Source organism: Sus scrofa, chromosome 13, assembly GCF_054392235.1.
Source record: "Sus scrofa isolate SSC_HxYL_T2T_F1_AM1 chromosome 13, Sscrofa_HxYL_maternal_Yorkshire_Landrace_v2.0, whole genome shotgun sequence".
NCBI classification, from domain to species: Eukaryota; Metazoa; Chordata; class Mammalia; order Artiodactyla; family Suidae; genus Sus; species Sus scrofa.
Genome location: NC_139395.1, coordinates 67937052 through 67955072, shown reverse-complemented (window position 1 = coordinate 67955072; position 18021 = coordinate 67937052). Strand labels below are relative to the sequence as shown.

Sequence of the window (18021 nt, the reverse complement as noted above, 5' to 3'; positions counted from 1 at the left end):
ATCCGTTGGCATCTGTCTGTCACATCAAACTCTGCTTCCATCTATCCTTCCATTCCTTCCTCCAATCATATGCCAGCTTTCCCACCCTTCCTTCAGACTACTGTTGTCTGTCCACCCCCAACCCCTACCATGTGGGTCTGAGATACCATCCACTGGACCATCCATCCATCCCTCCATCTTTCTTTAGCCCACCCCTCCATCTCACCCTCCTCCGGTCCAGAGGCAGAACCCAGCCAGCGCTTGACCCTTCCTCCCTTCCCCCCACCCCCGTAGCCAGGAATCCGACCCGGCGCCGGCGGCTCTGCCCTCCCTCCGGCCCGCTGGTCCATCGGTCCCCGGACAGTCGGTGCCGGCGCGCAAGCGACCTCCTCGACTCGCGTGGGCCGTGCTTTTGTTACGTGGTGCAGGCCGGCTGCTGCCCCGGTGGCCCGGCAGCACAGCTCCGGGCCGGGCAGGCATGGGGCCGGGCCGGGGCGGGGCGCGCGCGGGGCGGGGCGGCCGCAGTGGGGCGGGCGGGGGCCGGGGTGACTCAGCCGCCGCTCGCCCCGCGGTCCGCGCGTCCGCCGGCCTCGCAGGCGGGGCGGAGAAAATGGCGATGCCCCCGGCTGCCGCGCCCCCCGCCGGGGCCCGGGAGCCGCCCGGGCCCCGCGCCTCTGCCGCCGCCCCCGCCACGCCGCTCGGCCTGCAGCAGCTGTCGGCGCTGCGGCCCGAGCCCGGCGGGGTCCCGCTGCACTCGCCCTGGACCTTCTGGCTCGACAGGTGAGGGGGCGCGGGGCCCGCCGCCGCCGTGCGCCCGCCAGGCCTGCGCCGCCGCTTTGTCTCGGCGCTCGCTTCCTCCCGCCCCGGGCTCGGTGCGCTCTGGCGGTCGGTTCCCGGCGGCCGCGCCCGGCCCCGTCCCCGCCGCGCGGGCTCGCGCAGAACCGGCTCGGAAACCGAGGTTTGGGCCAGCGAGAGCGGCCGTCTGGCGGCCTCGCCTCCCGGCCGAGAGAGAGAACACGCAATCCCAAAAGTTTCAGCAGCACTTTCCCCCTTTATTCCCTTCCAAAGAAGAAATGCCAGCGGGCGGGCACCTTGGCTGGGCGGTGGGAGATGCTGGGCTTGGTGGGGGTCCTCGCCCTAAGGTGGGCAGCATGATGCTGACCTCTTTGCCTCGAGTCACGGGGCTCTTGGGGAACTCTGGACATGACCCTTGCTGAGACAGCGCTGGGGAAAGTTGAGCGGCCCCTGGGAAGTGTGCGGCGCTGGTTTTGCTATGCCTTGGCGGGCGCCTCCAGTCCCCACCGGTGCTCGCTCAGACACCTCTTTGAATTCTTTCTCATCCACTGGGCAGTTCTTTCTTGAGCACTTACTGTGGAGCCACACGCTGCTAGGCGATGGGGATTCACTGGTGAGCAATTCTCACCTTGTTAATAAAGTGGGGACAATTAGAGCTTTCTCGAGGGACTGTTCAAGTGCCTTCTCAGAAATGCCTTCCTGACTACCGCATCTCAGTTAGCACCTCCCTGCCGCATCACTCCTGCCCTCCCTGGTTTTCTTCATAATGCTTAATGCTGCCTCCCCGGTTTTCTTCGTAGTCTTAATGCTACGGAATTGTGTTACGTAGGATACTGTTTATTCTTGGTGTCTTGGTCCCTCAATACTTCCTCCTCTGTTAGGGGCCAGTGAGCAGAAACTTCGTGCCTGGTACACCGCAGGAGCACAAGAAATTTTTGACAAATGAATACACGAATGAATTGCAAAGCCCCTTGATATCTGCGGGTGCTCGAGGATGACATTTCAGGGTTGTCCCAAGAGCTTATGAAAATTTTGATGACACTATATCTACTGTGGTTAAGTGTTGGGAAAGCACAGATGTGACAGTATTTTGTGAAATTTGCTTAATAGATACAACTCTGGTTTTTAAGGCCTTACATAAAATACCTGCAAGGTTTTAAAAAGTGATTTTCATCTTAGGATGGCAAGCTCATTCCTTTCTTCCTGTTGAAATTGACACCTCTTATAAGACTTGACACTTGGAGTCATTGTCTTTTCCAGGGACACAGAGAAGTTGGGGGTAGGGGAGGTACAGTGAGTCTCATTTCTCCAAAACGTTTTCACTTTCGTTATGACATGCAAAGAACATTTTGCTGTCATAACAAGACTGGTTTTGGCAAATTGTGGCAGAATGAAATCATGTGTGTCTTTGTTTTCCAAAGTGTGTTGTAATTGCTTTTACCTGCTATCTGTTTTCAGGTGTTAAACCTTTACCTCTGGTCTGCATTAGATACTGTTAACTGCTGGAAACAGTATCAAGAGAGTTTCTTTTTAAACAGGTCAGAAATTAGTCTACTTACAGGCACAACATTTTAAGAATGACCTTAGATATTAATACTACAGAGCAATGTTAACTTTGAAAGTATATCTTGTATCTTTTTTTTTTGAAGTATTGTTGGCGTACAGTATTATGTAAGTTACACAGTATATAATGTAGCAATTCATAATTTTTAAAGGTTTTACTCCATTTATAGTTATTATAATATTGGCTATATCCCCTGTCTTGTACAGTATATCTTTATTGTTTAACACAACTTTTAAAGGCTAGTTGGTATCTCTTAGAAATACGGTAACTTCAGTGAATACAAACTATAGCTTTTTTGCTGTCTTTACATACTTTTGTTCTCTGAAATCCAATAATCAAATGAAATATGTTATCACCACAGTGTCCACCTCTTCACTAAAAATGACCCTATTAATTTGGAAATAATATTTAGTTCTCTGGTTGCCCATATGAATTCATTTTACCTGGTCATTAACCCCCTAGCTTTTTTAAAATGTAAAGTATAAATGTGTTTATTAATTGATAGGTGTGTAAAATACAATTTGGATAAAACATGGCATATTATGATCAGGTGCCAAGAAAAAGATTATGCAGATTAAGATTGTTAGGATTAGGAGTTCCCCTTGTGGCGCTGTGGTTAACGAATCTGACTAGGAACCATGAGGTTGCGGGTTCGGTCCCTGCCCTTGCTCAGTGGGTTAGCGATCCGGCGTTGCCGTGAGCTGTGGTGTAGGTTGCAGACGCAGCTCGGATTCCGCGTTGCTGTGGCTCTGGCGTAGGCCAGTGGCTACAGCTCCAATTCGACCCCTAGCCTGGGAACCTCCATATGCCACGGGAGTGGCCCAAGAAATAGCAACAACAACAAAACAAAACAAAACAAAAAAGACAAAAAAAAAAAAGATTGTTAGGATTAGAAATCCATCAAATAGCAGAACATCAAAATACATGAAAAGATTTTATTGACCTCTCCCCACTAGTCTGGAGGTGTCCCTCTTCCCCTCAGAGTTGTAAACATGTTGCTTTCTGGAGGTTCATTTGTATCTCCCCTCCCTCCCACCCCCACAGAGATGCACAATTCTCAAGAGAGTGGTGAGGTTCTCAGGAGAGCCCCCCAAGGCAGCTTGCTCCCAAGGTAGCTGCTGTCTGCCCCCACTCACATCAGTTTTGAGAACCACACTGTCCAGAGGTCTCCTGCTACTTAAAAGTCTTGGGCACCTCCCTCCTGGCCTGTCCTCCTGTCCGCCCTGCTGTGTGATGATGGACAAATGACCTAGCCTCCTGAGGCCTCACTTGCATTGTTTGTAAAATGGGGGTCATCCCCGGGCCATATGTCATAGGGCCCAAGAGCGCAGTGAATGTGAAACACCCACAAGGGTGCCCAGCCTAGAATAGGTGTTTGGTAAAGGTTAACTGCTAACATTATTATCCAGTGCTCCCAACTTACCACCCATCCCGATCCACAATCCCCAGAGCCACTTGTGTTAATTCAGTCACCCTAATCTAGTCCCCTCACAGACAAATCCCAGAGTTCTGCAGTAGAGTTATTTGCGGTTTCTGGAGAAAACTCCAAGAATAGTCCTTATTTGTTGTTGTCTTTTTTTTTTTGGTGATTGTGTGGCTAAGGATTTAAACATTTGGGGCTAATTTTGGTTGCTGACAGTGTAGGATGAAGGGTTTTTCTCCCCTTTCTGGATATTTAAAACTCTCTCCTGTCTTGATTCTTGGAGGCCACTCTTGGTTGTGTGCCTCTATTGGCTTTGTTTTCATCTCATGATGACCAACCCCCACCCCTATCCCTGAGTTTTCTCCACAGGGACTCAGTGCTCAGGCCTCTTGTTCTCATCCACACCAATGATCTCACCCAGTCACAAGGCTTTCAGCTCCATCTGTGCACTGGTGATTCCCAGAACCTTACCCCTGGGTATGCAGCACCTCCTCTCTGTCTCCACATGCGTGTCTCATACACATCCAGATGCATCATGTGCCGGTCCTCTTCCTCAGCTGCCCTCCCGTCTTGCCTCCTTTATCTTGGGGAGGAGCAGTTAACAGAAACCCTGTCTTTCCAGGTGCACAGCCCCTTAAATCTTGGAGTCATCTGTGCCTCTCCTCCTCTTCCTTCTTACCTCCTCCTTTCTCTCCTTCCTCCCATCCTGCTCCCTCCCTGCTATGTCTGTTATCAACAAATGCTATTGATTCTACCCTCAAAACATATCCAAAATCCAATTTATTCTCACACTCGCATCCCAGACCCTGGACCATACCACTTCTGTCACCTGGATGAAGGCTAGGGCATCCTAACTGCTCTCCACACTCCTGCCCTTGCCCCTACCATTCATTCCCATCACAGCAGCCAGAGCAATCCCTTTAAATGCCTCACTTCAAGCATGTCACTTCACTGAGCTGCCCTCTTCTCTCAGAGCAAAAGCCCAAGTGCTTATAAAAATAGCCCCTGAGACTCTGCCCCCGTCTAGTGCCTAGTGTACCTTGCCCCTTTGCTTTCTATCACTCCCCCTCCTGCACCGGCCCTTCTAGCTCACTGGTCCTCGGCCCTTTCTGCATCATCCCAAGCCTGGGCCTTTGCCCCTGAGGATGCTACCTGCCTGGGATGCTCCTCCTTCTGTCATCAGCTAGGCCTGCCCTCCACTCTCCTTCCAGTCTCTGCTCCAATGTCATCTTGTCAGCAGGGCCTTCCCTGATCACTGAGGTAAAATGACATGCACCTCCTAACTGTGTCCCAGTGCTCCTGGCTCTGCTTTATTTTCTCCATAGGATTAGCGCCGTGTGTCTTTTCTTCTTCACTCAAATGTACACTTCACGGAATTCTTTTCCCTGTTGCTCCATCCTCAGCTACGTGACCAGAGCCTAGCACAGGTCAAACCGTATAAATATTTAGGAGGCTCTTGACCTCTACCCACAGTGACTTTCCCTTCTCCTGTGGTGGCTCGTTTTACTCTTAAGTATCATTTGCAAATCTGCACCCTAGCCCTGACCTCTCCCCTGAGTTCTGGACCCAAACCACTTTCCTTGTTATGGTCCAGAGCACTACCCGCCTCCCTTGAGTGCTCTTCTCTCTCAAATACCCTCCCCCATCCAGTCCTGAACATCTTGTTGGTTTACCCTGGGGAGACGGGCTCCAAGCCTGTCCTCTCCTCTCCTTGTCCCTCCCTCTGCATGCCCTGGTCCTCTCCAGCCCAGTCACACACTAGCCCTCCTGCTCCCAAGCCTGTCCCTTCTTCAGGCATTTCCCCCCCACCCCCACCCCAGCTGGGCAAGGTGGCCTGCAACACTCAGCCTGCCCTCGTCCTTCCAGCCACCCCTCGCGCCTCTCCTCAGCCATAGCAGTATATCTTGACTCCACGTCTCCCCATCTAAGGGTGCCTCCGTTGTGGGGTTGTGTGCTGCAGACACGTGGAATTGTGACTCTCTATCCCTGCTTTGCCTCGAGCAGCTCTGACAAGTTTTATTGGTGGTGGTTTTTAGAAGTGGGGCCACATTAATTCGAAGAATGCATTCCTCAGATTTAAAAAAAGTGACAACTGTGGACTAACAGACGATGGTGCAGACTTCTGCATTGCCCTTTTGCTTTTTGAGGGCTGCACCCGAGGCATATGGAGGTTCCCAGGCTAGGGGTCTAATCTGAGCTGTAGCTGCTGGCCTACACCACAGCCACAGCAATACCAGATCCTTAACCCACTGAGTGAGGCCAGGGATCGAACGCACAACCTCATGGTTCCTAGTCAGATTCATTTCCTCTGTGCCACGATGGGAACTCCTGCATTGCCCTTTTTAACATGAAACCCACCTCCTTTTTAGCATCACCACCACCTGCCTTTTCCCACCTCCACTGGAGCACGCAGGCTGCCCTTTCTTTCTCATAGCCTCTGAGATTTGTCTCATGATGTTCCTTCAGCTAGGGATGCCCTTCCCCACTTTCTCTACCTAAAAAGCTGACACCCATCCTCATGGCCTTCCTGACGTGCCACCTCTGTGATTGTCTTGGAGTAGCCCTTGGCTCAGGCAGGATTAAGCTACCTCCTTTGCGTTCCTACATCATTTTTTTAATAGGCTGAGTAGTATTAAGGACCACTGATGCCTCTTCTTTCTCCCCCTTTGTCCACAAGACTCCAACTGCCTTGTGTCTATCTCCCAAAAGTGCACCTTGCAGTGCCCATAGTAGGTGCTTAGTGAGTATTTACATTCTTGTGTGTGTGTGTGTGTGTCTTTTTCAGGCCGTACTTGCAGCATATGGAGGTTCCCAGGCTAGGGTTCGAATCAGAGCTGTAGCCACGGGCCTAAACTACAGCCACAGCAATACCTTATCCAAGCAGTGTCTCTGACTTACACCACAGCTCACAACAATGTCAGATCCTTAACCCACTGAGCAAGGCCAGGAATCAAACGTGCGTCCTCATGGATGCTAGTCAGATTCGTTTCCACCCAAGCCATGTTGGGAACTCCTCCGCATTCTTGTAGTTTAAATCATAAAGGCAGAGTTCCTGTTGTGGCTCAGTGGTTAAGGAATCCGACTAGAAACCATGAGGTTGTGGGTTCGATCCCTGGCCTTGCTTAGTGGGTTAAGGATCCGGCATTGCCGTGAGCTGTGGTGTGGGTCACACAGACACGGTTCAGATCCCGCGTTGCTGCGGCTCTGGCATAGGCTGATGGCTACAGCTCCGATTGGACCCCTAGCCTGGGAATCTCCATATGCCGTGGGAGTGGCCCTAGAAAAGGCAAAAAAACAAAAAAACAAACAAAAATCACAAAGGTGAGCCCTTACTCCATCACTGACCAACCCCACCCCATTAAGGTTTAGCCGCACCTGGTCAGTGTTACAAGATATGCTATATACCCTGCCCCAGACCTACTTCCTCAGACCTTTGGGGTAGAGTAGGCATTTGTAACAACTGCCCAGAATTTGACAGTCACTTTTCTGATTATGGATCAGATTAACTGAGCATATTAGTTGCCAGTCACCCTTGTAGGTGCTGAGGATGCAAAGGTAGCAGCATGGACCTGGGCCTCCCAGGGGGGGTGCGTCACATCAGTAGCGTCAGTGAAGAGCTCAAAGGGGTACTGACTTTCCACTCCTTTCAGGGCGGAACACCTTCAAAGGATTCCAACAGTGGCTCCCTAATAGCAAATGTAATGGGGATGTGGTGGGATCAGGCTTGACAAAGAGGATCCCCAGGTCATCCTTGTTACTCCAGGAGTCGCCTCCTGGGATGAGGCATGGGAGGCCTTGGGTGATAGGAAGGAAGTGGCTGGCACCTCCACTTTTACCATTATTTTCCCCTATTCTTGCCTTTCTGAACCCACAAGCTCTCTTAATGCCCAGAATTAAACTTTCTGTAAGAGGCAAAGTGTTTCTGGCTAGATCAGGCAGGGAAAGGCCTTGACCTAGGGAATTCTGGCCTATCCAGCTGTGGGTTGTAGTTGCCTCCTACAGCTCAGCCTCAGGGCCCTGAGCAGCCTCACTCAGAAAAGTTACTCGCCCTTGTTGTACTGCTTCTTGAAAATATATTTTCCTATTTTCAGTATTCCTAACACCATTTTATTATTTCCAGACCCAAGACGGCTGGCAAGACTTGGGTGACCTGGCATGGTGGCAGTTGAGAACCTGGCCTTTTTTAGTTCGTTTGTCACCTCTCAAACTGTTCTACATCTCTTTCACTGCACCTCTCTGTGCTAAAGGACTAATTAGATATCGAGATAAAAAGAGTCCCTGTTACTACTGTCAAGGAACTCCTAGGCCAGGAGTGACACTAGACAGAAACAAGAAAAAATGAAATAAATATGCAAAAATAAAGCATTCAGATTATGCAGACAGTTTCAATAGATGCATCATTAAATGTTAGTAGTAGGCCCTGGCCCAGTTTTGCAGGTGACTCTCAAACAGGAAGCTGGTGTACCCACAAGCCACAGATCTATCTAAAAAAGTGATTACAGGAGTTCCCATCATGGCTCAGCAGAAACAAATCTGACTAGCATCTTCGAGGATGCAGGTTCAACCCCTGGCCTTGCTCAGTTGGTCAAGGATCTAGCATTGCGTGAGCTTCGGTATAGGTCGCAGACGAGGCTTGGATCTGACATTGCTGTGCCTGTGGCATAGGTCAGCAGCTACAGATCCGATTCAGCCCCTAGCCTGGGAACCTCCATATGCTGAGCGTGTGGCCCTAAAAAGCAAATAAAGTAAAAGTGATTGCAGTGAAATCGTCTTTAATGGCATGAACAATGTACAAGGGATGTGGCCTTCATCAAGTCTCCGGGCGTGTGCCGATTTTCTCTCTGATGGCGGAAGCTGATGTTAGTAAATTCAACGGAAGACTGGCTTTTAGTAGACATATCCCTGGCTCTGAAGTTTTCCCCTCTTAGGTTATTCTCTTGGCCAAAATGAAATGATCGCTCACGTAAAGTGAATCAGTGTCATCATTCTTTTTTCCCCAAATATTTACTGCATGCATGGAGCCTGTGTACCTTGGCTGTCCTGTACCATATATAATATTTTAAACATCTTTTTCCACTTTAACCTGTTAATGTTCACAACTGTTCACTTGGGTGTACTGGGCACCAGGCTAGGAGCTAAGGGTGTGTAATTACCCCCCGAGTCCTCACCATACTGAAGTAGCATGTGCCAGCAACATTTTACAGATGAGACAGTTGAAGCCCAGAAAAGTCACTTCCCCTGCGGTCACACAGCTAACTGAGAACAGAAACAGAATTTGAATTAAGGATCATGTGACCCCAACCAGCGGCATCCATCACCTCACTGAATACTGCTTCCCTGTGAATATGAACAATGAATGGGACACATATCATAAAATAGGGGCCCTGGATAGGACTCGAGAGGTCATCTGGGCCTGTCCCTTAATTCCTCCTGTAAGGAAATTGGGGGCCAGAGTTATGGAAGATAATTAAGTCAGGGGAACTCCACCTAAAATTCATATTTAAGTGCCTTTTAGGATTCTCCTTCGCATTTAACAATAACCCTATCTTAATCATCTCTTTGAGTGATGAAAAAAATGCATCTGTGAGAATAATGATTTTTTTTAATGTTTTTCTGATAATGCTATCTATAGTTCATTAGCTTTTATTTCCCAGGTTGTTCACATTCTTTGCTTTAGATGATGTAAGCCAACAAGTCTCAAACTTTTATGTATAGAGAGATCACCCAAGATTTAGCATGCATCACATGGGGCCTGGAGGCTCTGTGGGTCTAACCACCTTCCAGGTGATGCTTCTGGTTGGTGGACTATGCTTTAAGTGGGATGGATTCGGGCAGGGTTTGCAAAAACCTTTTCAGCTTCTTTTCTTTGTAGGACGTATCTCCAGGAATCCAGGTCCCTGGTAAGTGGTGCTGTAGCCCACTAAGAGCTAGCCAGGTATTGGTTAAGATAATTTCCTTAGGTACTTAGAGAGGCATCTGTCCTCCTGAACTTTTTGGAGGGAGCTTTTTAGGGCCACACCTGTGGCATATGGCAGTTCCCAGGCTAGGGGTCAAATCGGAGTTACAGCTGCCAGCCACAGCAACACAGGATTCAAGCTGCGTCTACAACCTCTACCCCAGCTCACGGCAATGCCATATCCCTAACCCACTGAGCAAGGTCAGGGATCAAACCTGCATCCTCATGGATGCTAGTCAGATTCGTTAACCGCTGAGTCACGATGGGAACTCCATGTCCTCCTGAACTTTTCTCCTGAGCTTAGCCTGAAGTACCATCTCTCTAGGTGTGGGGTTTTAGGGAGAAGGCACATTTAGAGGCTGGAAAGTCAGGGTTGAGGATTGCAAGATGCAGGAGAATTGAGAATATCTTTGGTGCAGAGTTGTGTTCGCAGCATCAAGCAGAGTTGGGGTGATGCCAGAAGTGATCTGATTAGGCTAATGACAAAGAGCAAGGTTGCCAGGCAACCCTTGGTTCAAGTATCAACTTCACCACTAGTCAACCGTGAGTCTTTGGTGCAAGTCACTACCCTCAGACTTAGTTTGCTTTTCTGCAGGTGGGGTTGCAACCATTATTTACCTCATGGTGCTTCATTAATAATGCCTGTGTATAGCACATGCTGTGTGGTCTGTTCACCTCTTGGGACCATAGGAACTATCTCTTGACTAAGAGGATAAAAGTGCTTTAAAGTGTCTCAGACTTCAATTGAGCTAAAAGAGTCTCTCTTGTGGTGATTCTCCAGAAGCTGCTTTAATGAGTAGATAAAAATGATTTGTAAATAGCATGTTACACTTTTGCATGTAAATGGTGTTTATCTTCCTGGAAATCATTTAAGTAGAATAGCTGGTCCAACTTATTGGTCTACCTGGCTTTTTCTAATTCCTCAGATGAAAAGGGGTGTTACCCAGTTTTGCAGGGCTTTGGGGTGGTTTTTTCATCCTTTTTTTCCGAAAGGCTGCACCTACGACCTATGGAGTTTCTAGCTGGGGGTCCTATTAGAGCTACAGCTGTCAGCCTACACCACAGCCACACAACTCAGGATCTGAGCTGCATCAGCGACCTATACCACAGCTCATGGCAATGCTGGATCCTTTAACCCAATGAGTGAGGCCAGGGGTTGAACCCATGTCCTCAAGGATGCTAATCGGATTCGTAACCCACTGAGGCACAACAGGAACTCCCATTGACCAGTTTTATGTAGAAGATCTTGAGATGTATTTCCCCTTACTCATTGTTAAGTTGAAGACACACAGGAGTGACATAGAGCTGGATTGGGGACTTTTGGTCTTCAGTAACACTGAGTTCTCCTGATATCTTACACTCATCATCTATTTTACCAACCCAGAAGGATCCCTTCCCACTTCTGCCTCAACCATCACAGCTTCTGGATTGGCCAAGTCCAAGTAGAAACAGCTCACAGAAGCTGTGGCCTTAAGGCCAGAGAGACTGGCACTGAATAGGCTTTCTCCTCAGAGGATGGAGATAGGGGTTTCTCAGCTCTGTGGAACTTTCAAAGACGCCTTGGAATTTTTACTCTCTTGCCCCACTGGTGCCTCTTAGTTCTAAATACTTCCTCCTCTGTTCCTCTTCAGCTGCTGCTGCGGGTGATGACAGCAGCCATTGCTTGTGAGATGCCAGGTGCTGGGTGAGTCCTCTGCACGCATTAGCTCCTGTGGTCTAAGACACGGGCCATGGGCTGGAGACCATTGTTTTCCGAAAGCAGAAGTGAGGGTCAGAAGAATCAGGCTTGTCACACAGCTGCTTGGTGGCAGAGCTGACACTTGAACTCAAATTGGTCACTTTCAAAGACCATCCTCTTAACGCCTCTGCTCTCTTGCCTCCCTACCACAGGGAAATTATCTTCCTTTTGATGTCCATGCCTCAGAAAATGAGGACAAACACAGATGGTTTCTTCTTGACTTATGTTCCTCTTATCACATTTCAGGGGTATCGTTAGTGCCGGGGTTCTGGTGGTATCTAACCCTGCCTGGCATCTCTCCTTTGCCTTCCTGGCAGTATGGCCAAATGGATGGGAGAGGAGACAGTGATGGACAAGGGCAGTGGGTGGACCCAAGGAGGGGCTGGATAACCTAAGAAAGGCTGAGAGAGGGTTTGCTATAAGATGTGCTCTCTGTGAGCACCATGCTGACTGTGACTGCTGGGATTTACCCAGGGGTATCATCATCCAAAAGGAAGATCATGGGCACCAGAGCCATAGAAACCAGGAAAAGGACCCAGGCCTGCTACTTGCAAAAAGGCTCGCTGAGCCTCAATTTCCTAATTTGTCAGTGGGGATAATGATACCAACTTGGCAAGTTTGCTGTAAGGAATACAAAACTATATGCAAACCCCTTTCATATAATAGATGCTCAATAAAAGGGAGCCATTATTTACTTTCATTATATCAGAGGGAAAACTCCTAGTGCAACAGTTCAGACTCAACTTTTTCCATCGCCATGTTCTCAGCACCAGCTGTATACTATGGGAGGGGGACGCAGAATGTAAAGGATGTGAAAATAATTCCTGATCCCTTGGTTCTGTGATTTCGCACAGCTTTGGCTATATAGTCAATGTGTGTATTTCTCTGTCAGCTCTCTTCCCTACTTCCTCCCCGCTCCCAGACCAAAAAAAAAAAAAAAAAAGAGGATCTAAACATTGTTTCTTTGCCTCTGGGAGTCTGAGAAATTCAGAGAGCAAGGGTACAGGTTCTAGAACATACACTCCATAAGCCCAAGGGCTTGGTCACTGCTATATTCCCATCAGCTGAAGGAGGTGTGCAGTGGATCTTTGTTGATTAAATAAATTAAAAGTCTTCTCAGGCAATTTGCTCCATGTGCCCAGCAGGGCTCCTCAGTATTGACTCTTGACATAGTGGACCTGATCATTCTTCATTGTGGGGGTTATCCTGTCCACGGTAGATGAGTCCACAGCAGCCCTGGCTTTGACCCACTCAGTGCCTCAGTTGGCTTAAGCAAAAATGTCTCCAGATAGTACCAGCTGTCCTCTCCCCAGAGGCCGCATCACCCCTAGACATCACCTGCTGGTCTGCAGAGAGAGTCTGGTTAGGGTTCTGTCGGGAGGTTCGGGTTTGGAATATGAATGAAGTAAAAAGGTTTTTTTAAAGATGTGAGAATATACTGTATATGTGACACCATTAAAAAAAAAAAAGTGTCTGTCATTGAAATCCACTACAAACACTGCCCTTCAGTTGCTGCAACTGTATGTTAGAGAAACAGGGGAGGGAGGGTACGGGCTGCTTGCTGCCAGCCCGGGGCTGTGGCTTTGCCAGGTGCCACCCGCACTGCTACTTTAAGAAACAGTAACTGTAGATGGTTCACTTCCAGTTCAGCTTGGAACCAGCAAGTCCAGGACAGACTGACCTGTTTACAAGGCAGATCACTTATAAATCTTGGCTTGTTTGCCCTTTTAAAATAGATTCTGTGGCGGTGGCCCTGTTGTGTTTGTGAAAGATGGCTGAGGTGTGGATATGAGGCTTATTTAGGCTTATTGATGTTTTCTAGTAACTGTCTGAATCAGGTTTGGCTGTTAGAAAAATGGCTTTCCTTGTTTTCTTACTCTGAAACCTAGATACTCATAATGCTGTCCAGCAGCTGGAAGGAACCAGGAAGATCAGAGAATCCAACCTCCTCCATTAAGAAATTAGGAAATTCAGTTTCCATAGAACTTGACGTGTTTCCTTTCAAACAGCAGTACATCAGCATCATAAGATGCTAAGCAGAATAGAGCTATCTTTGAACAAGATCCTGTTGGTTTTTGTGAGGACCTTCTCTACCCTGCTCTACTGGAAAGACTCTTCTAAGAAAGTAATAGGGACAGAGTCTTATATTAAAAGTAGGATTCAGGAGTTCCCACCGTCAGAGCAGCAGAAATGAATCTGACTAGGAACCATGAGGTTGCGGATTTGATCCCTGGCCTCACTCAGTGGGTTAAGGATCTGGCATTGCCATGAGCTGTGGTGTAGGTCGCAGACATGGCTGAGATTTGGTGTTGCTGTGGCTGTGGCGTGGGCTGGCAGCTGTAGCTCCGATTTGACCCCTAGCCTAGGATCCTCCATACAAAAATGGAAGCCTTGATGAGAATCCCCTAACAGTCAGTTGCAAAACTCCATTAAAAAATATAAGTGTGGGGGAGTTCCTGTTGTGGTAACAATGATAACAAACCCGACTAGTATCCATGGAAATGCAGGTTTGATCCCTGGCCTTGCTCAGTGGGTTAAGGTTCCTGCATTGTTGTGAGCTGTGGTGTAGGTCACAAATACGCCTTGGATCCTGCATTGCTGTGGCTGTGGCGTAGGCCGGCAGCTACAGCTCCAATTCAACCCCTAGCCTGGGAACTTCCATATGCCATGGTGCAGCCCTTAAAAAAAAAAAAAAAGGCACAAATAAAAATGTAAGTGTGTATGTTCCTTGACTGGACATTTAGCAGGGAGGAGTAAAGAACAGGAAATGTCAGGTCACCTGTATTTAAGCCAGGTTCCTGTTGCCTGGGGGACATTACCAAACTTTGTAGGCACTGGGTTGCTCACCTGTAAAGTGGTAAGAAGTAATAATGACACCTGCATAAGTAGGCTTACAAGGACTCAGTGCTGTAATGAAGATGAGATGCTTAGTACACGAGCAAGAATTCAGTACGCATGTATTAGCTACTGACATTGTTTTCAGTGAGAAGCACTGCCTTAGTCCTCTAGAACCCTTTCTTGGACTCTGGAAACTGGATTTCTTCAAAAAAAACTCAAACTGTGAACGGACTTAAATTCCTTTGTCTAATTGTCTCCCACACTTGAATATGGGTAAAAGACCAGAACATGGAGACAGTGGCCTTTGAAAAGAGGTGATTTTGATTTGATTTGATTTTTTCTAGGTTAAATGGTTTTATTCTCACATTGTATTACTTCAGTTGATAAACTGTATGAGGTGAATGCTCAAATTATACTCATTCTGAATCATCAGAAGTTGAATCATAACTTTAAAAATTAGTAAAAATTCAAAATACACAGTTTTAAAAATGAAAAAAAAAATGCAGCATGCATTTCCTCCCTTTGGACCCTCACACCAACCCTCGAGCTACCCCATTAGGGAAAGAATCCTGTGTGCGCTCCTGTGTGCTTTGGGCATCTAGGAATGTGTTTGCCAGGCATGTTTGATGGATAGGTCGGCTAAACTCTTCAGAGCAAGAAAAATCAGTGTGGAAATAAATACCAGTTAATTTTCATACAAAAGCAATAGGTTGTTCATATGAAAATCTGTTTAAAAGTTTTAAGGTTTCAATTTTTTTTTTAAGTTTTCCCCATCCTTTTGTAATTTAAGCCCCAAACAGCATATAACCTGTATTAAAGAGCAAATTAGTGTTTATCAGCGTCCATACTTGAGAACCCCAAGGCGTGGCTGTCCAGATAGACCATCAGGGGCCCCTAGGGGCCAGGCCCCTCCATCACACTTGCTTCACTCCTCACCATAGCCTTCAGCATAGTTACTTCAGGCTTTAGGTCTGGCAGCAAAATGCAAACGTGGTGGTTATTGTGGGTTTCCTTTTTTCAAAAACAACGTCCAGCACGTTTATAACAACTAGAAAAGAGTTGTAAACCTGGTTCCTTCTGGAAAATTTATTTATGAGACTCCACCTGCTCGACGGGGTCCCTTGCTACCCCCGCTGCCCCCCCACCCCTGTCACTATTCTGTAACTCTGCTTCCATAGCAGCTCCCAGGCTAGAGAGCTGTGTTCAGAAATGCATTTTTGATAGCAGATTCAACACCTGGGGAGCACAGATTGGTCCAGAGTTCTAGAACTGTAGCCTGCCCTTTGTATCTCAAGCTCACCCTACACCTGGGCATGGCCTTTGCTCTGCCATCCCTTCCACCTCTGAGCTGTCCCCAGTTTGGGGCACGGTTTTTGTGCACCTCTCTAGCCAGGAAGTTCAACATCTTGAGGTTCCCTGGGGACTGTGTCTCAGAGGGTCATTGGCTGGTAGAGAGCATTCGTTTTATAGAGTCCAGGGACCAGTGGCAGAGTTGTGAGCCAGTGTATTCTTCTCTCTACAAACCTCTGATTTCTTACCCAACCAGACGTGGGGCTGTCGTGCATTATTTGAGGTTTTTAATCTTAGCCCTGATGAATCTGGACCCCCAAATTCCTGAACAAGAACTGCTAATTTAGCATAGCGTAGGGAGAGGAATGGACTGCCTTCACTTCCTCAGTCTGCTGAGACCGTGTCCCCTTACCTTGAAGCCTGGGAGATGGTGCTGGGTAAAGCCGGTCCTGGTGGCTGGTGTTTCTGGTGAATAAGCCTGTAGTATGTTGCCATCTAGTGGAACATATGGCAAACTAAAGATTAATGTATTCTGACCACAGAGTTCAGCAGAGCTAATTAAATCAGCCGGAGACAACAACGGAAAGTATTTTCTAAAGGCAGGCGGTTTTGGAACCACATGCAAATTCAAGTGGAACGAAGGGTGGCTTTTAGTAATCATTTTCTTAAAGTTGGCAAAAGGTCACCCTGTTTCTCAAGAATTCATGAATATTTACCACTTTGGAACTAAGGAGATTTTCAAAAAAACGTATAACCAGGTCAGGGCCCTGCATTGTCATTGTCATCTATACAACAGGCCCAGTTTCCCATCCAAAGTCTTAGGCAGAAAGGCACGGTTATTACTTGGTTATCTTAGTATTTTTTTAAATGTGATTCTAAGGTTTCCAATTCTGTTCCTACTTACATTTCTATTTTCCCTGTTAAATTTCCACAGGACAAATATGCTTATTTTTAGGAGACGCAAACATCTGCTTTCACAAAGTAGGAGTCTCACATTTTAAATTCTAACGAGCATCTCAGAAAGGTCCACTTCTGTGGTTTCAGACCTGATTTGTGTGAAGACCTGCAGACTTACACTGTAAAATGTCATGAACACTGACCCCTTGTTTTGCTTGTTTCTTTACTCTTTTGCTTGTGTTTGCTTAGATCCCTGCCTGGTGCCACAGCAGCTGAGTGTGCATCAAATCTGAAGAAAATCTACACGGTACACACAGTGCAGGTAAGATCAAGAAACATGCTGTCTGTTGGCCACTTAATCATCCAACCTGAGAGCTCCCACCCAGGGTACTCACATCCATTTTTGCTGGCAGCCCCCCACCTGGGGTGCTCAAGTACATTCCTACTTGCAGCCCCCACCCAGGGCCTCATGTCCAATACCATGGCACTGTCCCCAGCCACGTCTACTACAAAGGCCAGCAGAGCTCACACCCAAGTGACCCGCTCTTCTCTTGGTGACCTGTTGAATCCTGTCTGCTTCCTCAGTGTTTCCCAGACCATCAAGAGCAGCAGACAATGGTATGGTTTGGAAGATATCATCCTGGGTCCCCATTCGGACACCCACTCAGCCACTCCCTCTCTGAGAGGTGGTTCCCCATGGGTGAGAGGTGCTGGCACCCACCTGCAGGGTTATCGAAGGTCACCAGTCACATAGGAAGGGCAGGAGAGTGTGAGCATGAAAGTGGAAGGCCTCAGACCGGTTTCTTATCCTTTATTCAAAGTCCGTCATCCTAATATTGGGCAGGTATCGCCCCTTTAATTTCTATAAAACTGGTGTGTTGGTAGTGTCTGCCTCTGTGGGTGGCTGTGAGAACCCAGCAATAAAAGGTCTTTAGCAGGCTTAGCAGGAAACCTGATACATAGTAGGTTCTCAACAGATGGAAGCTCATAGTGCTCTTAGTTCTTTCTCTGTCCAATTCTTAGGCTGAATGTTTCTTAAAAAACAACAACAAAAAACTGGCTTATTTAGTTGATCACATTACTGTTTTATTCATAAGCAAATTCTGTCCAGTTTCTCCTCCTTTTCTAGCTTAATACATTGTTGTCGACAAAATAAGGCTTTTAAGGCTGCTTCATACTCGCTTTGACCATATGTCCTGAATTTTCTAGAAGAGCCAGATTAAATCATTTACATGCTCCGCCCCTAAATTTTGTAGTGTGTTAGAAATTCCAGTAGACTGGCCTCTATTGTGTCTCTTAGGCAGCCGCTCACATGCAGAAGGAGCACAGACACCCTTTTTTTTCAGACATTTCTCCCAGTATCTCATTCAGAAAATTGAGTGTGCAGTTGTGCAGTCCCAGGAATCTGACTGTAAGGTGCCACGCGTGGCCACTGAGAGCCCTAAGCCGGCTGTAAAGACACTCTCCTGACCATAGGCCGTTTCTGATCCAGTTGAGAAAATGACATAAGCATGTGGAAAGCAAAATAACAACACTGCTGT

General features: G+C 47.6%; 1 protein-coding gene across 2 annotated transcripts in view; it reads left to right on the top strand.

Moving 5' to 3' along the window:
• The first annotated feature begins 549 nt into the window (after positions 1-549).
• The window catches only part of EIF4E3 (eukaryotic translation initiation factor 4E family member 3), a 153808-nt gene continuing 136336 nt past the window's right edge, over positions 550-18021 (top strand). For both annotated transcript variants that reach the window (XM_084989023.1, XM_021070854.2), the window contains exons 1-2: positions 550-759; positions 16730-16802. In XM_084989023.1, coding sequence (XP_084845149.1) covers positions 590-759; positions 16730-16802 — 243 coding nt within the window. In that variant the 5' untranslated portion in view covers positions 550-589. The remainder of the gene's footprint in view (positions 760-16729; positions 16803-18021) is intronic.